This window comes from Tympanuchus pallidicinctus, unplaced genomic scaffold (genome assembly GCF_026119805.1).
Source record: "Tympanuchus pallidicinctus isolate F22 unplaced genomic scaffold, pur_lepc_1.0 scaffold5, whole genome shotgun sequence".
NCBI classification, from domain to species: domain Eukaryota; kingdom Metazoa; phylum Chordata; class Aves; order Galliformes; family Phasianidae; genus Tympanuchus; species Tympanuchus pallidicinctus.
The window spans coordinates 35,072,232-35,091,107 of NW_026294769.1; the positions used below are offsets into that span (position 1 = coordinate 35,072,232).

General features: G+C 37.4%; 1 protein-coding gene across 5 annotated transcripts in view; it reads right to left on the bottom strand.

Moving 5' to 3' along the window:
- NOL4 (nucleolar protein 4) overlaps positions 1-18,876 on the bottom strand; it is a 186,038-nt gene that overhangs the window by 78,237 nt on the left and 88,925 nt on the right. For all 5 annotated transcript variants that reach the window (XM_052704404.1, XM_052704402.1, XM_052704405.1 and 2 more), the window contains one exon: positions 653-936. In XM_052704404.1, coding sequence (XP_052560364.1) covers positions 653-936 — 284 coding nt within the window. The remainder of the gene's footprint in view (positions 1-652; positions 937-18,876) is intronic.

An 18,876-nucleotide genomic window follows, 5' to 3' on the forward strand; every position in this document is an offset into this window, starting at 1 on the left:
CCTCTTTACCCACATAACTGCAACTACAAAGAAAAGCCCTCAGGGGATTACAGCTTCTTAAAGCAAATTTGTCAGTTTTAATTCAGGTTAGGTGCTCACATAACACAAACAATCAGGAAGGAACCCAATCAGTTCCTTTCAGATGCTGATGGTTCACACATAGTAATTTGTTTGGGCATACACACTTAACATTTATATGGATTCATTCTATAGACACATAATACATGTAATGAGATGGTCATCTATAAATATACATACAGATGTGTATCCCAGTATATATATATCTGTTTATTTATTAAATAACATACTCTTATATCTCTCAAATAGATGACGTAGACAGTTCTCAATAAACAAGCTGATAAAATTCGTGTATGATGGAGAACTGCAAAGATTTTTGTTGAAGTGTGAGCGCACTATGTATGCCTATGTATATACGTGTACACCCATATACACTTGCATACACTTAATGTACGTATGCATCATATATGTGTAACAGCATACAAATCCATATATAGCATTTGAGTAAGGATGTGACAAACATTAGACACATTGCATAAGTACTTATCTGGGAATAACCTTTGGTTTGGCCTCTCAAAGCGTTTCCTTTTCTAATCTACACACTTCATATCTGGAGCACGTGGAAGCATCTTACCTTGCTTCCATTTTCTCTTGCCTCCCGTTCCATCTTGAGATCAGAAATTAGGAGAGTCTTGTATTTGTTCTTTCCATTACTGCTGTGATCATCTAGTCTGTATTCTGAAGTCAGCTGAGCAGAGAGGGGACTGTCACTCAGGTTCAGAGGCTGCTCATCCTGCTCCAGATTTGTTTTGCCATTACTGTTGGTTTCTGCCATCTCCCTGCAGTGTGTTCCCCCTGAAGCATTGGAACTGTGTCCCACGGTCTCATTGCCATTAAAACTCTCTGCAGCTGAATCATCTATTAAAAAATATATATTTTCAGTCACATGCCACATCATCATTTTTGTCCAGTTCAAACATAATTTATATTTTCACAATGTTTTTCAAAGTAGAGTTAAAAAGGTTTATGTTACTTAATCTCAGTACATTTCTGCAAAATGTGTGTGCACACCCCTCCATTTATTCAAATAAAAACTTTGTGTAAATCAACAAAATATTGCTAAGTTGAGGGAAATGATCCAGGCTGACACCTTAGTGTCACTGTGTACACAAAAGCTAACCATCACACTGGATTTTTAGGGACAAAGTGACAAAATCTGTCTTAAACAATCTGTCTGTCCATATGTCTGTGGATCTATTTATTCTTATATCGTATTTGTTGCTGCAGTCTTGCGTATTTCTGAGGTTAACAGAGATGCACATGGTATTGAGAGAGAATGTAAGTCTGAGGTTTTAAAGGTGCAGAGCAGCATATGTCATATTCATAAACATCCTCTTACACAGATACAATGTAAATATATCCAATGTATTCACTGCTGGCAATAGAGATTACATTGAGAAAGTCGACTCCAGAAGCAAAATATCCCCTCTTTGTTTCGTTCACTTGCTCATCTCTTTTGCTCATTTTTTGTGTTACAATACATTTTAAAACACCACTTAATAAATGATTAAATTATCAACCTGGAAGTTACATCTGGAGACTCGGGATGTGGTGGTGTTGGCCCCTATATTTTACAGCTGAAAAGTCAGGTTAACATATATTTTGGCATGCTTCTGTGTTTGTATATCCTGTGTTTGTCAGCACTGGGATTTGCCACCTGTTCTACTTTCTCAGCCACTGTTCACTCTGAAGCAGTCCTTTGGCTATCTAATAAACAATTTATCCTTCAGTAGATGAATTTGGACCTCAATTTGCTTACTTGCTCTACCAAGCACCTTACAGCAATTTATGTAGTTTAGCTCATGGTGCAAAGCCCAGCCCAGAGTCCTACAAGTCTGTGTATACCATAGGTAGTAAAGCTGGAATCAAAACTGAGGAGTTAGCCACCTGGAATTCACACAGATCAAAACTGGAGACGTGAGATGAAATGGACCTTTATATGACATCTGCTATCAAGGCTCTCCTAATCATTTTCCATTGAAAGAAACAAACATGTTCATACACATATGGTATTTAAAGACACCACAATGCATACTTTAAAGGATGTGCTCAGAAACATTCACACTTCAAGCTACACAATTGATCAAACTGTTGTCTATCAATAGTTAACACAGTAAAAAACAAGTATTCCGACCCTCAGATTAGAATTTTGAAAGTGAAGAAAATTGCAATACAAATTAGTAATGATCTAGTTCACTTAAGTTCTTAAAGAGCCACAGGCAAGACATCATACATCAGCATTTTGCTTGCTGCACGCATCCAACACTACTGTGTCAAAGTATGTAAGACTTGGCTCCCATTGTGAAGATTTTTTGGTTTCTAAACCTGTAAAAAAATCTATTTTCATGAAAATACATAATAAAAATGACATTTTAAATGCTTTTACTTAAGGAGCAGATTCAACTTTTACAGAATGCTTTATATTTAATGGCTGCAATGAAAAAAACAAAAAGCAAGATATGTTTCAGTTTATAACATTTTTACATTACCTCTCTTGTAAATATAAATGTATACAGACTAAAAGATACACGCTGTTCCTGGAAGCAGATTTTTAAATATATACAACTTGCATTTTAGGCACCATCTCACTGTGACATTCTTATTTAAAAACCTGGGGCTAATTGAAGATTGAAGTGACATAATTTTGAGGTCAACACAATGTATCTCTAACCATTCCTTGTGATTTGTGACTTACAGGACCTTAACAATAACACATAATAATAATAATAATAATTTTAAAAGATTAAAATTCCAAATAAAGTTTCATAAATAATTACACTTTTACATGAATTGCATAATTCAAAACTAGGAAATGGTACTTGAAAAGGGAGATTTTTTTTTTTTTAAAGAAAACAGCTACATTATCTATTCATTTTAAAAGCTCTGAAATATAAAAAAGAAATTCAATTTAATTAAAAGAGAAACACTTTTGCTAGGGCTGATTTGCATTTATACTGTTATTTGATGATTGCCTTCTTGATTATCGGTTTAACAAGTGACAGATAGATTCAAATTAATTAAATCAATCAGCAGCAAGTGGTGGAGGCTCCTCCCTTTTAAGAGTTCAGGATATTATCTGTGGTTAGGAGCAAAGAGAGAAACAATTCAGTTACCAGAGAATGCACAGCTAAAAGCTGAGGCCAATGCTTCCCCTGCAGCACCTAAATCTGATTCTTGGGAAGACACTGTGTCCTGGCAGCTGAGAATCTTGTGCAGAGGAGCCAGATGGCTAAATGGGAGTGATGGAGTAGGAAAGGAGGTGTGTCCAGAGCCAGATCCAGGAACGGCTAAAGTTCAAAGCAAGGCTTTTACTTTGGGCTTGGAGTCATTGACTTGGTTTTAATTCTCTCTTCCTTTTCTTTCGTGGGGTTTTTTTTTTTCCTGTATGATGAATGATTGATAACTAAAACTTGCACGTCTGCCTGTTACAGTGTGAAAGAAAAAAATTAAACATCTTTTCTGCTTATTCTGAAATACAACCATTGAAAAATTCCTATAAAATACCTACGCTGAATAAATGTCATCAAGCATTATGTTATTTTGAAGCAATAATACATGCACATTGGCTTTGCCTAGCAAAAGCTTTGTTACTTGATGGTATATCTCAGTTCTACTTTAAAGTCAAATACCATCTTTTACAGTCATTTAACCTTGCTCATTAGAAACAGTTTCCCGATTGTCAGTTAGGAAAAGTGTTCAGGAGAACAGCTGCAATGACCATAAAGCACACTTTTGCCAAGTAAAAATAAATACGTGTTGCCATAAGAGAAATAAAAATAAAAACATAAAAAATACAGGTTTAGCACTGGTAGTTTCTTACAGATGTTACCGAGGTAACTAAATTACAAGGTTTCATGCATTTCTCATTCTGGGCAGGTGGTCTGCTCATGCCAAGAACAAGGCTATTTTAAAGCTGGAGCTACCCAGTGCCTGAGGCACAGAAACACAGACTGTGTGAGTAACTGGTTTGAGGAAAAAAAGGCTCCTGTTTCATGAAGGACACCACTAAAGGTGGGCCACAAAGGCAGAGGCCCAGCCCCTGGGTTGCAGAGAAATGTAAGCAAGGAACTTGGTGGGACCTGGGATTCATTGGCAGCATGGTGGCAGCTGGGGTTGGCCTGGGCGTGACATTCATCACAGCCAATTCATGTGTAGGCAATGGTTGCACCACTGATGCAAGGACAGTGTGTTTTTGCAATATGCCTCTTGCCATAACCATGGCTTGTGAAGGTTTATGGGAAGACCTCCAAGAAAGCACCCTGCAGCTGCAGGTACCACAAGCTGAAAGAAAAGGGGCAGATAGCTTCCTTACCTGTATCATGTGCCAGGACAGTCACAAAAGAGGAACTGAGAAGAGTTCATAGAATCATAGAATCATAAATTGCCTGGGTTGAAAAGGATATCAAAGATCATCTAGTTTAAACCCCCCTTCTACATGCAGGGTCACCAACCACCAGATGAAGCTGCCCAGAGCCACATCCAGCCTGGCCTTGAATGCCATCCACAACCTCCTTGGGCAGCCTGTTCCAGTGTGTAACCACCCTCTGTGTGAAAAACTTCTTCCTAATACCTAACCTAATCCTCCTGTCTCAGTTTAGAACCATTCCCCCTTGTCCTATCACTATCCACCCTTGTAAACATTTGTTCCCCCTCCAGCCATTCACATCTTCAATTCCTCCCCAGGTCACCGCTGTCCAGAGACATCAGCCATGATAGTGAATGATGGCCTCATCAGACAATGCTGCTTCCTCAGTGCAAGCCACGTCTTTAGGAACTGTCACTTTGAACCCTTACCCCACACACTGGAAGGATGGAAGTATATCTACATTTTCTGTTGCATAAGCCAGAAAAGAGAGAATCTGACTGCAAAACAGGTATGTATTTTGCTTCTCAGAAATGCCTACACAGATATACCCTTTGAGGGATTAAGGAGTATAACCCCCCGCAGAGAAAAGCTTGTTGTTTGAATGGGACAGCATTCTGCCTTCTGCTGAACCAAGGAGCACAGCCCAAACTGAAAAAAATGGCAGGAAAGGAAGCCCAACCAACACACAAAAACAGGTACTCTAAATAGTTGCTTTTTTTTTCAGAACAGTTGCATCCTTCACTTCAGTTATCTACTACATGACCTAATTATTTGCCAAAAATCAGTTTCTCTGTATTTTACACATCACACTGTGCAAGTGATTTCCATGACAGTTCACAATCTAAGGACACTGACTTAGAGCAGGAAGTCAGGTATTAATTTAAAGGATTACCTTTTCCTACCAACAGCATCTATGTTTTCGAATGGGCCAAAAAGCACATTTTTTTTAGAGTAAAAATTCTTCTCTACAAGTTAAAATGGAGCTCTTCCACTCAGAGAGAATTGTCCTCAGATCAGATAAGTCAAATCCTCGACACTGTTCACAGTAAGGGCTCTCTTAAAGGGAAACAAGTTGAAGTGTGCATGAAATTTGACTTGAATAACAAGTCCCTCAAACACTACTTTTCTCAGAGCACAAATTTTAGATGTAAAACTGATATAAGCATCACTGATTTACTGTGAACCTTGAACTAAGGTACATATACACGATTCTTGCTTATCTCCTTGTAAGAAAAAAATCTTCAGATGTTTTAAAGGATCTCTTGCATTATTGTTAGCAAACAATTTCATACTATATATCACTCAGGCTTCTCGTCTTCCTTGCAGATAATTCAGGGAGGGAGTCAACAAACCCTTCCACACAAAGGTAGATCTCTGAATAATTTGTCTCCTTTTCTCAAATTACTTGTCAAGCTAGAATTCAATTAATATTCAGAGCATGCTTAACTAGTTTTTCTAGTTGAAAATTGTATGAAAATTACTTGAAACTAACTTCATATTTTACAAGTCAGAAATCTACAGTTTTGCCCTTCAGCCCTAACAGCAGTAGCATGACACAGTCCCACAACCACACAGCCACCTGGAGGCTACACCTTCTGAAAGGTTGGTGATGGGCCAGGAAGCAAAGGATCCCTCTCATTAACAAAAAAAGTGAAGCGAGAACCCAAAGATGCCAAAGCAGTTATAACATAGCAACTTTGCAACAGAGCAACTTTGGCTCTTTTGGGAAAATTAGGAAAAAATTGACCATGTGAGCAGAATCATACAAGGTAACACCATTACTGATGATAATCAGTCTGATTAATCACAACAAATGAATAGTGCAATTGTTGGAGCCACTTTGCTTGCTTTGCTGTAAGACATGAACATGGTATATGGGCACCTATGCAGTCCAGACATACACTGATACTTGCAGACTCCAGGTTAGCATGTTCGTTTAACACAGGTTAAATGAACACTTGGAGTGGGCTGCCTGTTGACAGAAAAGCTCTGAGAGCTGCAGCTACTGTAAGATGGGTAACTGTTCTTTCTAAAAGGAGGAGGTTGGATATGAATGAGTTGAGTGGGAAGAGTGAGACTGAAGCTGCTGCCTGTGCAAGTGCAGTGTGTCATAAAACCCACTCTCTCAGACTGCCTACCAAAGGTCTGTATAGCAAAGGTTGATTTAATTTCTTAGGGCTGGATACCAGCAGCTCAGACCTTGCTGAACAACAGCTTATAGCCATAGCAATCTGATTCATTTGAACAGGACCACTTGCAACAGACAGTTGCAGACCAAAAAGTGATAGATTCCAGAGCAGTTTTGAATTACTATGCTGCCTCCTTTAAACCTTTGGCTTCAACATTATGCGTGCTTTATTTTTTTCTGTGTTAAAATACAATTTGATGAAAATAATATGCGGCATAGCAAATGTTTAAAAGTAAGTAAATTACATTCCTTCAGTATTTTCACAAGCCCAAGCCATGCTAACAAACTTTCATAATGGTAGCTACTGAAAAGAAACCCTCTACTGATAGCAACCAGTAGTAGGCAATTTGGGGAGAGGAGCACGGTGGATCAGAGAAAACATGGTATAGACAGCAGACTCATAGGAACTTCTGCAGTATGAAATAATTATAAAGCCTTTTCTCCAAGAACTAATAAAAAAAGCGAGGTCACATTTCACTCCCACCACTTTTCACAATGACCGTTTAATATCAATTTGTCACAGTTATGTATTTGGTTATGCTTCATTTGTATCACAAGTCATTTTTCAAGCACGAGTTCAATACATAACTTAAAAGCCAGTTGAAATCAACTAAATCTATTCATCTTCTCCTTTTCTTTTCACATTATGATAAAGAACACCAGGAGAATTAATGGAGGTACAAAGGTGATTTCAGACCCTCTATTATTCCTAACTTCATAAAGTGTAAGAATGGACATAGCTGGTTAGATCAAAAATCCATTCCGCACAATATCCTATCTGCAGAAGTGGTTATTAGGAAATGTTTGGGGAAGAGAATAAGGCAAATGTAGAGAATTCTCCCCTCTCCAGCTTGTCCATCCCTTGGTGAATTTCAGTTCAAGGTCTTTCTGAGCTGGAGGTGATCGGACACTCAGCACATTTCTTTTCTAAATGTCCAGTTGCTCTTTGAACCTTTGTAAGTCTCAAGCACACTTCTGTGCTCATCAGAAAAATTACTGCCACTGTGTTTCGTCTGAAATGTCAGTACTGTGGCAAGGAAACAACACACAGGTATAAAGAGGCAGGTAAGACCTTGCAGAGGACATGAGTGTGATGTGCAAAGAACATTCCTTACATTCTCAGTGGGACAGCACTGGCTTCTTTGCAAAAATATGTATTAATTGTCCTCTTCAGTTAACATCAACAACATTAACAATTATTGTTTTTACCCTTCTACACCTGACTTTCTTGACGTGGTTGGCTTCTATGAATTCAACCATGGAACTTGCTGCATTGAAATTAAAACCTGGAATTTCCATCAGTTTCAATATTACGCCAATCACTGAACCCCTCACTGTTTCTTTCAGTGGTGGAATAATGGTCAGGGGTAAATTTTGTCTTCAAGCATTGCATCTTTTTATATAAAGGAAAAGGAACAAAGAAAACTACAAAACTAATCTTTAGCTGTTGCCAGTGATAGGATAGTAAGATTCATAGGTTTGATATATACATGCACATACACAGTGGTATCAACTTTAGCCAGCCTGTAAATTTTATTTTGTTATTAAGCAAACAGAAAGTAGAAATTAACAGGTTGTCTATGATAAATGTCTCTTGGTGCAGGCACAAAACAGACAGATCCTTGTATTCAATTATAACATTAAATAAGAACAAAGAATTGCCACTCCACGGCATCAGCAACTGTCAGAAAAGTAATGCTGCCCTGTCACTCATAGCAGTGCTGAGAAGGGCACATTTAAAAAGCTTTGTGGGTGACTGCAGGCTTACTTTGCCTGCAGAGCTCTGTTCCTGAATATGCAGAAGGAGATGGAACAGAATAGCTATTTGGGTGGTACCGTGCATGTAAATAACCAATTGAATAGCTCACTGTGTCCACTGTTGTCTTATTATGACTGTGCATCTAGTTTTTACTTGTCCTTTGGCATTTCCACATCAAAAGACATAGCCCTAACTGCATCCAGGGAGAAAATTCCCTTATTTCCTTTTTACTCTGCAGAAACCTTTGAGGCACTTTTGTGGCAAAAGATCTATCAAGCAGTTCTTAATACAGAAAACCAGAAAATCTCTAAAAGTTTTTAATCTGTTTATTTATCAGGTAAAATGTCATCTGGCCTTGACAACTGTGGCTAAGAGTTCCATTTCTGGACAAGCATTTCAGGAAAAAGTTCTCAGCCAGATGGATGAGTTGTGCTAGAGGTATTAGCTTGCACCCATATTAAATAGGACTACAGGCTTTTGAACTGTTTACTGATATAAAACTAGGAACTGGGGAAGGCACACTGGCAGATCGGGTTCAAGATGGACCGGCTCTCATTTTTGAGGGAAATTCCAACCAAGCACAAAACATATCTGCAACAAAGGAATTTGGGAGACAGAAACATGTTAAGTAAAGGAGAAATACAAAATATTTGGTATTTGTATAACCCAAGAGATCTTACCTTTGCCTCCTTCTTGTCCAACCTGAAAGAGGGTTTTGCTTCTCCAGCTAACTGCTAGAGGCATGCCTGGCAGCGAAAGGAATGTGTAAGGTGCCAGCAACAGACAAAGGAGTAAAATGTAGGGTCAAGTTTGGTTCCTAAGCAGCAACCTAAAAGAGGCTGAAATGAATTATGCTAAACCCATCTGCCACTCATATCTACTGCATTTGTGCAGTGTCAGCTTCTACTTCATCAGGATTTCTCAGAAGACGAAAGCAAAGATATAAGATCAAGTTGGAGTCAGGAAAATCTCTACAGACTGCATGCCACAAATACTGGTGTCACTAATAAAACCCTTAAAAGTCTAAAATGCAGCTTGCCAGCTTTGGTGTTTTGAGAGGGTTCACAGTGAGTGCTCACATCAGTCTGTACTCCATTCTAGAAGGTTGAAGCCCTGAACATGAGCAAGACATGGTTGCATGACTGCTCTGCTCCCATAGGCAAAGTTTTACCTGCCCTTCTATAAAGGCACTAAGGTTGAGTACCTAAGGTTCATATAGCTGTCTTTTAAGCAAGAGAGAAATGAAAGAGAAGCCTAGAAAGCAATCACAAATGAGTGCTTTGAGCTTCATATTGCCTTAGCAGCACGGAGTCCAAACCCTTCTTTAAGACCCAAACTTTACGGTGCAGAATTCAGTTACAAACTAGAGTTTAGAAATTTGATGAAGAATTCTGAGCTGGAAAATTGCTCTTACAAACCTGAGTAAATATTTGATAGATATTCATTTGATGGATACAGTTTAATTGCTCCTTTTGAATTGTTTTCCTTTTATTCTGTCACTTTTAAATGTTTAGGGATGTCCCTGGCACCACATACAGTACTGTTTCCCTATTTGAGCATGCCTTGGGTAGCCACAGTGGGTGGTGTCCTCACTGCTTGAGTGAAAGCAGTATTCCAGTCAAGCAAGGAAACCCTTAGTAACAAATTAATTGGCCTTTCTCCATCTGAAATGCAATCATTTTTGAATTCCACATAAATTATGCTGTCTTAATTTTATTTTTCACTACATCTGTTAAAAACAACTTAAAAATATTCAACATCTACAATGTTTAAACACTGCCTTAAATATCACCAAGTAATGCAAAGAATGACAACATTCATCTGTGTTACAGAAGATTTACCTGAATGCAAAAATATTGCCATTGAGATAAGTGACAAAGCCACATCAGGAGTCTCACCAGCATGTTGATTACAGTGATAAGCATCAAACAAATGGCATCCCTTTAATCAGTCTGAAAAAGCTCTTTCTTGTAATGAATGCTAAAACTTCCTGTGATACATACAGAAGTTATACAATATTATTATATTATTATACAATATTATTTCTGATATTTTTTGTACTATTGCAGTGGAACTGCCAGGTAATGGCTGAGCACGAGGTGAGAAAGCATGGCTAATCCAGGGAGCTTAGGTGCAAGCCTTGTACCCGAGTGACCAGAAGGGGTGGAGCCTGGATCTACCCCTCTTTACCCCTTCATTTAAGGGTTAGCAGCCCAGTGAGCACCATCTTTCTGCATAGAGATTGTACTTCTCTTGAGGTATCACTGATCTTCAGAAGGTGGGTGAGCTGATTTTTTTCTTCTTTGTTACTTGTTATTGCTCTATAGTATTGAATCTCATTAGAAGGCGCTCTTACTGCCTTCTTTTGCAATATAACTATGAAATAATATGGCCAAAGACAGCATAATCCTGAATCATATTATTTAATTTCCATTGAAAAACAGCAGATTTTCAAATAATATCTGTAAATTGACATTTACTATTGAGATCTTTATCACCCATTGGATGATATAAGGCAGAGGACTGTGGACTTTCCATGAAATAGTTAATATTACAGAAAGGTTTTTTCTGCCGTTGTTAAAGCCCCCAATTTTAAATCCTGACTCCATCATGCTGCTACATATAGATGTTAACTTCCAATCTCACTGTCAAAATTAAAACATGTTCTTTTATTTTTCAGAAATTATTTTTAGCAAAAGTGTCAAGGCTAGTGCATTTTGTAGAGTTCCTATAGTACAGCTGAACATTTCTTCCCCATCATTTACAAATCAGCAGAATAACAGGTCGCTGAAGACGGAATGATCTTACTAGATCTCTAGCAAGTCAAATAACAATGATACAAGAGCAGAAAGTTCACAAAGCCCAAAGGGTCTGAGAGAAATTCTGCTACATCCAGTTATTCCTCACCAGAGTTGTGATCTTGAAATTGAAACTGTCAAGCCACTTCGCTAATCAGTGCATCTAAATGTGAATCTCTTTTCCCTATGGACTCTGCAGCACAGTGGACAGCCCTTTGTTGGAGAATAGGACAAGTATGAGAGGATGTCTTGAACATGAGTATAAAAGAAAGATGGGAAAACTTGAAGACTTCCGTGCTTGAAAACTTTTACATAAAGGCAGGCAATCATTTCACAGCTAATGCCAGCAGAGACACTACTATAAAATCTTGGACATAATACTAATTCAGCAACTTTCAAAACTTTTCTTCTTGTTAAAGATGGTCAGTTTGCCCTTATTGAAACATCATTGTGACCTAGACTCAAAAATAGAATACTCAGTGGTGCCAGGAAGTAGAATGAACAGAATCTCTTTCTTCAGTGAGAATGGTCTTGCAGTTCTTTGCAGACCAGAGAGACTTCTTAAGGAAGAAACTAGCAGATCCATGCTCCTAATTCATTTCTGATGTCACTGCAGGATTCAGCAATGGGAGAGTCCACCCACAGAATATTTGTGGCACGTGATTTTTCGGCACTTTACAGTATTGATGAGGAACAATGACTGGTAGAAACAGAAGTTGAGATGGTTTTTCACTACAATTCCAACTATTTATGTACAGGTTGTTGTTAAAGCTTAAAGTGCTAGAAATGGAAACAATGAAGCCATACTCAACTGTAATACTCAATCTCATTATAATGAGGGGTTATCTAAGGATGAAGAACAGCATAAAATTTTGAGAAATGACTATTTGTTGAGCTAGCCCAACTGATCTGTATGTGGAAAGTGGCAAGGTACTCCTGGCAAACAAAGCATTCTGACCACAATATTGTTCTCTATTGTAATGCTTGCCTGGGTCCAAAGCACTCAAAGACACGTCTGGTATTATTTTAAATAACAAAGTACAAAGGACAGTGCTATTGCAAAATCCTCTGTATCATTTACTTTCCTTTACAATCTTTTTGTAAACAAGATCATTTGGCCCATGATACACATGTTTTGTAGGGTTCATCGCTGTGTAGCTACTTCAATCTAACTGAAACACACATTAGAAATAGAAACAGCACTGTTGTTATTACTGTGTGACAAACCTGCTCCTAATCTTCCAGAGAAGATAGACAGTATACAACACTTGCAAAAACAATGAGTAACGCTAACTTTTTCCTGCTTAAGATGTAAATGTCCATCAAAACAGCAGAATTCCTGAGAAGTTCCTTCTAACCCCAGGTCTTTGCTTTACAATTATCATCATCACCTTCAAAATCAACTTCTTTCCTTCCTAAATAACAATAATATACCAATTCTGAAGCTTAGCTATAAATTTTTAGAAGCACAATATGGATATGAAGCTGGGTTTGAGAACAGAATAAGTTATCATTTCAGTGGAGAGTTATTATCATTGGATCAAGTAGAAAAGTTATACTTGTGCTGTAAAAAGGAAAACATGGTATTAATCTTGATCATAAATAGAATTCTGTTTGAAATACTTATTTCTATCCAGATGGGCTGTTATTTTTGTATTAGTGAAAACACAAACAATAATACTGATACTGGATGTCATGAAATGCTTAGTGTGCCTTCTTTAGCAGAACAGCAACTGATTTTTTTCCTTTTCTGCACCTGTAAATTACTGCCATCAGAAGAAATAATACAACGAATGCATCAGATAATATAATGTAAGTTAATAGTAAAAGTTCTGTGATCTAAACTATTACTTGCACTTCAAAAACAAATTTGGGTTGGTAAGTTTGTTGTTGATGGCACCTACAGGTCTTCCAGATATGACAGCTTTTCATACTGTTACCAGTTCGGTTCTCATTTTGGAATCAACAAAAGGCTTCAGGGTTAGATGCTAAATTGGTCCAAAAATTACATATCAGTCAAGTCAAAGCATAGTTTTATTACTCCTGACGGAGTGAATATCACAGAACTCAACACACAGAAAAATACTGATGCAAAATGACCATTTGTACTGTGTATGTCCACTCAGACACTTTAAAAAGATTCAGCTTCAGGAAAAATAATTGTTGTCATCTTTGGTTCTCCAAAGTAAGAACAAAAACATTTTGGAAGACTCAAAGAGCACCCTCTGTAAAAGAGAACACCACTCTTTATAAGCCTTAGACAGTAGCTCCAACAAGGAAGCATTTAGAAGGCTTTCTAAGATTATTATTTTCCTATTCAGAAAAGTTTATAATACTTCAAAGATATTCTTGGCATTCCTCTTCATGCAAGTAGCTAAGCACAGCACATCTGATTCCATTTCCCCAAAATTAGCCGAAGTCCTGGAACAACATACTGTTCTGTGCACATTGTCAACATAGCAAAGACAAGTCCATATAGATGGGGATGGAGTAATTATTAATGATGCAGAAAATACTTAAATTTCAGTTTCTTCACTGCTTGATTCAGATAAGAGTTTTGAATCTCTCAACTGTAGGAAAAATGCCCCAGTGGAGGCTTTTTGATTTTCAGTCCAAAAACTTTCAGGCTGAGATTATCTTAGTCTGCTAAAGAAAGGTTGGGACGGCTGTTATCTGACATATTTCTAACAAAGAGCAAGAAACAATTGAGAAATGACGTAAAAATCATGGGCAAAGAAGTCATATCTATGTAGATGCTACAACCTGATTTTCAATCTATTTTCACAAAATGCATTTCTTTCTAACTTCAGCAATGAACTCTGCAGCGTCTGGAGTTTCCTACACAAAATGTAGCTGTCAAACTCAACAACACAGCTGCTGTTGCAGGAAATTTAGATAAAAACCAAGAAATAGAGTAATGCTGACAGCACACTTGCAAACAGGACAGTGCAATTTCTCAGTAGATTACATGGCAATGAAGAACAGAATGGGATGTCATTAGTGAGTAGCATGGCACTGTTGCACTTGGACTTGAATATCCAAAGCAGCATTTTTATGAGATCCCATTTGGTTTGCTGCTGGCTGAATGCATTCACAAATCACAGACACTACAAGATTACTGCTAATGTCGTCATCAACCCACACAAATAGTCCTGCATGGGCCAAGTGTTTCAGGTGGCTGATGTCTAAATTCAGTTCAACTACTCACACATACAAGATATATTTTTAAGAAAAGCAATTGATAATGCTATGGAAACCTGAAGCAAATAAGCAATTTAATCCAATTAGGCATGGTAATTATTCCTATTGCTACAAATGATAATGAATTTATGGTGTAGATAGAATCCCATTACATATGGATATTTTATGAAATACAGGAAAAACAAACTTGTACCTAAAGAGTTGGCTCACACATGTTTTTTATTGTACATAAGCCATGAAATATGTAACTTACTCAAACACAAAAGCAACTATCTTATCTTCCTTTACTCAGTAGAGGGCATATTTTTCTAAAAAAAACCTCAGTATGTTTCAGAAAACTATTTAAACTGTAATGACTAGAGAAATACAAACTCAAAAGGACTTATTATCCACCTATAGACATACCATCAAATGGGTCCATGCCAGAGTACACCAGTAACTAATATATTGCCAGAAATAAATGTGCAATGAGTAATGCTTACACTGATTCTCGTAAATCTTGCAAAAGTCCAGGTGGTTGCAGAGTGAGAGAAGTCCTGGATTCTTATTGTATATATTTCTACTGCAATTGCAATTTTTGGTATTATTGAAACTACTGTTACATATTTTGATTGTAAAATGAATCTTAGCATTGCCCAGTAGGGTGGTGTTTGCCCCTCAAGCTCCTTCTAGCCCACTGCTGTCATAGACTGACAAATTAAATAAACTTTGGAGAAGACTAAAAAGTTCAGTTTGCCATGATTGGTAGCATATGTAACTAAGTACTAAGGTCACAACAAGAAAAAATCCTCCTGCATTAATAATATAAAGGCTATTGTCAATAAGGCAGGTAATATCTCATGTACCACTAGAAAGAGAATTTGACCAGGAAATCTTATTTTCTCACCCTTTCTTTGTGGCCTTGCTGAAAATTAACACTGTTGTTTTGCCAATCTCTTCAGCTAATATAAAACACTACACACAGACCATGAAGCCAATAGTGCAGCACTGAGAAAGCACTTTTTAATTAACTGGTACAAAGCTAGTCAGAAAAACACCGTAGAGAGGGCTGAAATCTACCTTTGGATATATATGCTCTTAATCTCACTAAAGTCAACAGCAGCCAGTGTGTGCTGCCTGCGAAATAATTTAGTCCATTAAATTAATGTAATTTACACACACCTACTGGCTTCAGAGTTTTTCTTTGGAAAGAAAAGACACATAAAGGAGGTTTTAAATTAGTCAAAATATTCCCATGTGGATGTTAGTGTTTCAAATTAAGCCAAACTCTCAACTAAAAAAAAATATTTTTAGATCCTTGCAGATTTGTTTAACCAAAAGGAAAATACAGACAATAATCAGATGACTTAAGCTTATGTTTCAAGGTTAAAAAAATCCCAATAGATCTAAACTTGCTGTGTCAGTTGAGAACACCATTAACTAAGGTACACCTGCTAAAAATTTCAAGCTATTTATGGCCTTTCTGGAAATACAAGAAACATACATTTTGAAGGAATTAAAGAGGCAGAGAAGCCTAATGAAACAAAGTGCCTTGCAACCAAGAAAATACATTGTCATACATATATTGCTGCTTTCTTAACAGAACGGGCTGGATAAATCTTCGAGATGGAGAAACACATACACTGTGCTTAAAGATGCAATGTAGTCAAAAGTTTGTATATAGTATAAGTTTGTGATTTCTGTATTGATTTAATGAGAATACCAACAGCAAGATTCCTGCTGGGACAGAATAGAGTTTGTGATTTTATCTTATCTATGGATGTTAACAGACAGCCAGCTCCTGCAAGGTGCAACATGCACCTGAGAAGTGATAAACATCTTGCTTATTTTTCCTTGGATGGGGATCACAATGAGAGAGGAACAAATTGTTATCCATGAATCCCAAATGGGGGAATATCTCAGGCTGTAGGCAGGGGTTGTGCTTTATCAATAACGTTTTTGGATTATTTTTTTCTTTTTGGCGATAGAAATGTTTCAAGAAAGGAGAGTGACACATCATTAACAGTATTTTTCAGGTTGGTGTCATAATTCTAAACTTCAATCTGGCGAACCAATATATACATTAAATCTTATTATTTTTGTAGTGGAAAAGATGCGTTAGAGAGCATTACACTTGCCCATCCAACATCTAGCCAGCAGACAGCCTGAATGCTGTGACACTGTAGCATAGGGAGGAAGCAGGTCAGGTAGAAGCAATACCTGCAGGGAGCAGAAACACCGAGCAGAAATGGAATGAAGACAAGAATCATCATAGGACAGAATCTTAAAATGGCTTGGGTTGGACCTGAAGGATCATCAAATTCCAACCTCCATCACCACAGGTAGGGCTGCCTGTTGAAAGGTCATGTGCTAGATCAGAATGCCCAGGGCCCCAGAAGAGATTGGGCAGAATGACCCCTGCAGTGAGGCGGCCAAGAGTCCTCACAGCAAAAGAATCCAACTAAAGAAACTTGGTAGGAGATGCTGCTGCTATAATTGTTAGGAGTTTGAGGAACTCTGATTTATTTTTTTTATGTACAGTATTGTGAGTCTCTGCTCTTGTAAGTCTAGAAAATTAGTTTTCTTTAATCAAAACACAGAGTTTATAGAGGAACTCCCTCAAGTTTGGAGGCCTGGACTCCTGAGCCTGAGCTGTCTCTACTACAAGGATCTGCCCTCACACTGTCCCAAGAAGTATTCACATCCTCTTTGTGAAAGAGAATGCATCACTGTTTATGGGTCTGAGAGCTTTGATCCTTATTGCACTTTCACAGATGCAGTTAGTCCTGCTTACAGTTTGCAGTAAAGTGGTCTAGAGAATACAGAAAAGGATTTCAAGAGCCTTAGAGAAAATTCAGGCCTAATAAAACTTGGAGCAACTTCCTAAAATCGTATGATTTGTGGAAGAACAGAAGTGGAGACAAAGTTTGACCAGCCAACCTTATTCGATACACAATTTAGACACTAGATTAAAAAAAAAAAGATAAAGCACAACTTTGAGATAAAAAATATCCTACATCTTGCTTAATTTAATTTAACAGAATGGTTCAAAAGGTAGAAAATTTCTGCAATTAAACATGTACCATTTTTAGAGATTTGTAAACAGCTAAGTTAAAAGGTCTCACTAAAACAGCCTCATAGAAGTTGTGAAAGCATACACTGAATTCTCTGGCAAATATGCCCACGTGCAGAAGGGACTTTTTAATCAGTAGTTTAACTGGAAGGGTAATGAGCGCTAATTTCTCAGTGTTTTCTCTAATGAAAAACATTTATTTGATGAATTTTGTCTTATCCTTATCCCCACTTTGCTTGACACTTGTGCAGATTCCCTACTACCCATAAGTCTACCAAATATTCAAGGGCTAGCCTGAAAAATGTAATAAAGCTTCCATATCATTTGTGTTTATTTCTATGGTCCTCTACGTATGCAGTGGCTACTGATTTTACCATCTATGCAGAAGACGGACATTCTTTTTGATTAACAGTTCTTTTACTATTTGGTAAACAAGCCAAAATAAACAAAAAAAAGTTTTCAGAGAAGATTGCTCTTATATTAATCAATCTAGGGCTTATGTGTGAGCCGTTCTGAGGTGCCCTGGGAGGGAATAGAAGAAAACATATATCTCTTCAGAACCCATTTCATTGACCCAGGTCTCAGAAAAGACAACACAGTGATCTTTCATCCTATGAGCCATGATGCTTTCCCTTTTTACTCTATTGAAACACAGAGAAATATGGAAAGTGCTGTTTCTTTAAGTAGGCTAAGCATTGTTTATTGGGTTTTTGCAACAAGAAACGTTTTAGATATGCAAAAATCACCTATTCTTCAAAGTGAAAACAGGTTTGCTATATTATCACAAAGAGCCCCTTTACCTGCATGTATGTGTGCACGTATGTATTGCAGAAACACACACACATATACACTTTCTACATGTAAAACATATGCATAAATAAATTTAAATTAGATAGTATTTGTATATATTAAATAATTTTAACTTTTCCACTTAAAAACTCAACAGTGAAAACAAGCATACTAATGCTGTAAAAATACGTAGGCTGAATATAGAAACAGCTTAAAAAAAAAAAAAAATTTTAGGAAAAGCTGACAGTAACAAAAAAACAAACAGCTCAAATCTTGTTGCAAATTGTCTAGTTTAAAGCTGGGAGACCTGAGCATCTGTTAAAGTGAAATACAGGACCACAGCAAAGAAAACAAGAGCATTAAAACAACTGGCAGTGAAACAGCTACAACACCCTCTGTTAACTGCTACAAGCAATAGAACAGACACACATTTCACATGCTGCATCACGTCACACAATGCCTCAATTCAGCTACAGCAAAATGAGTTCTCCTCAAAAAAAACCTGGGATTGTGACTGTATCTTTAAAAAGCTGATGTTTTCTCTGCTTGGGTTTTAATAGGAAGAAAACACACTGCTGAATCAGGAGCTGTACATATCATGCTTACTACTGGCAGCTCAGCACGTTTGCAGCTGGGATTGCAGCA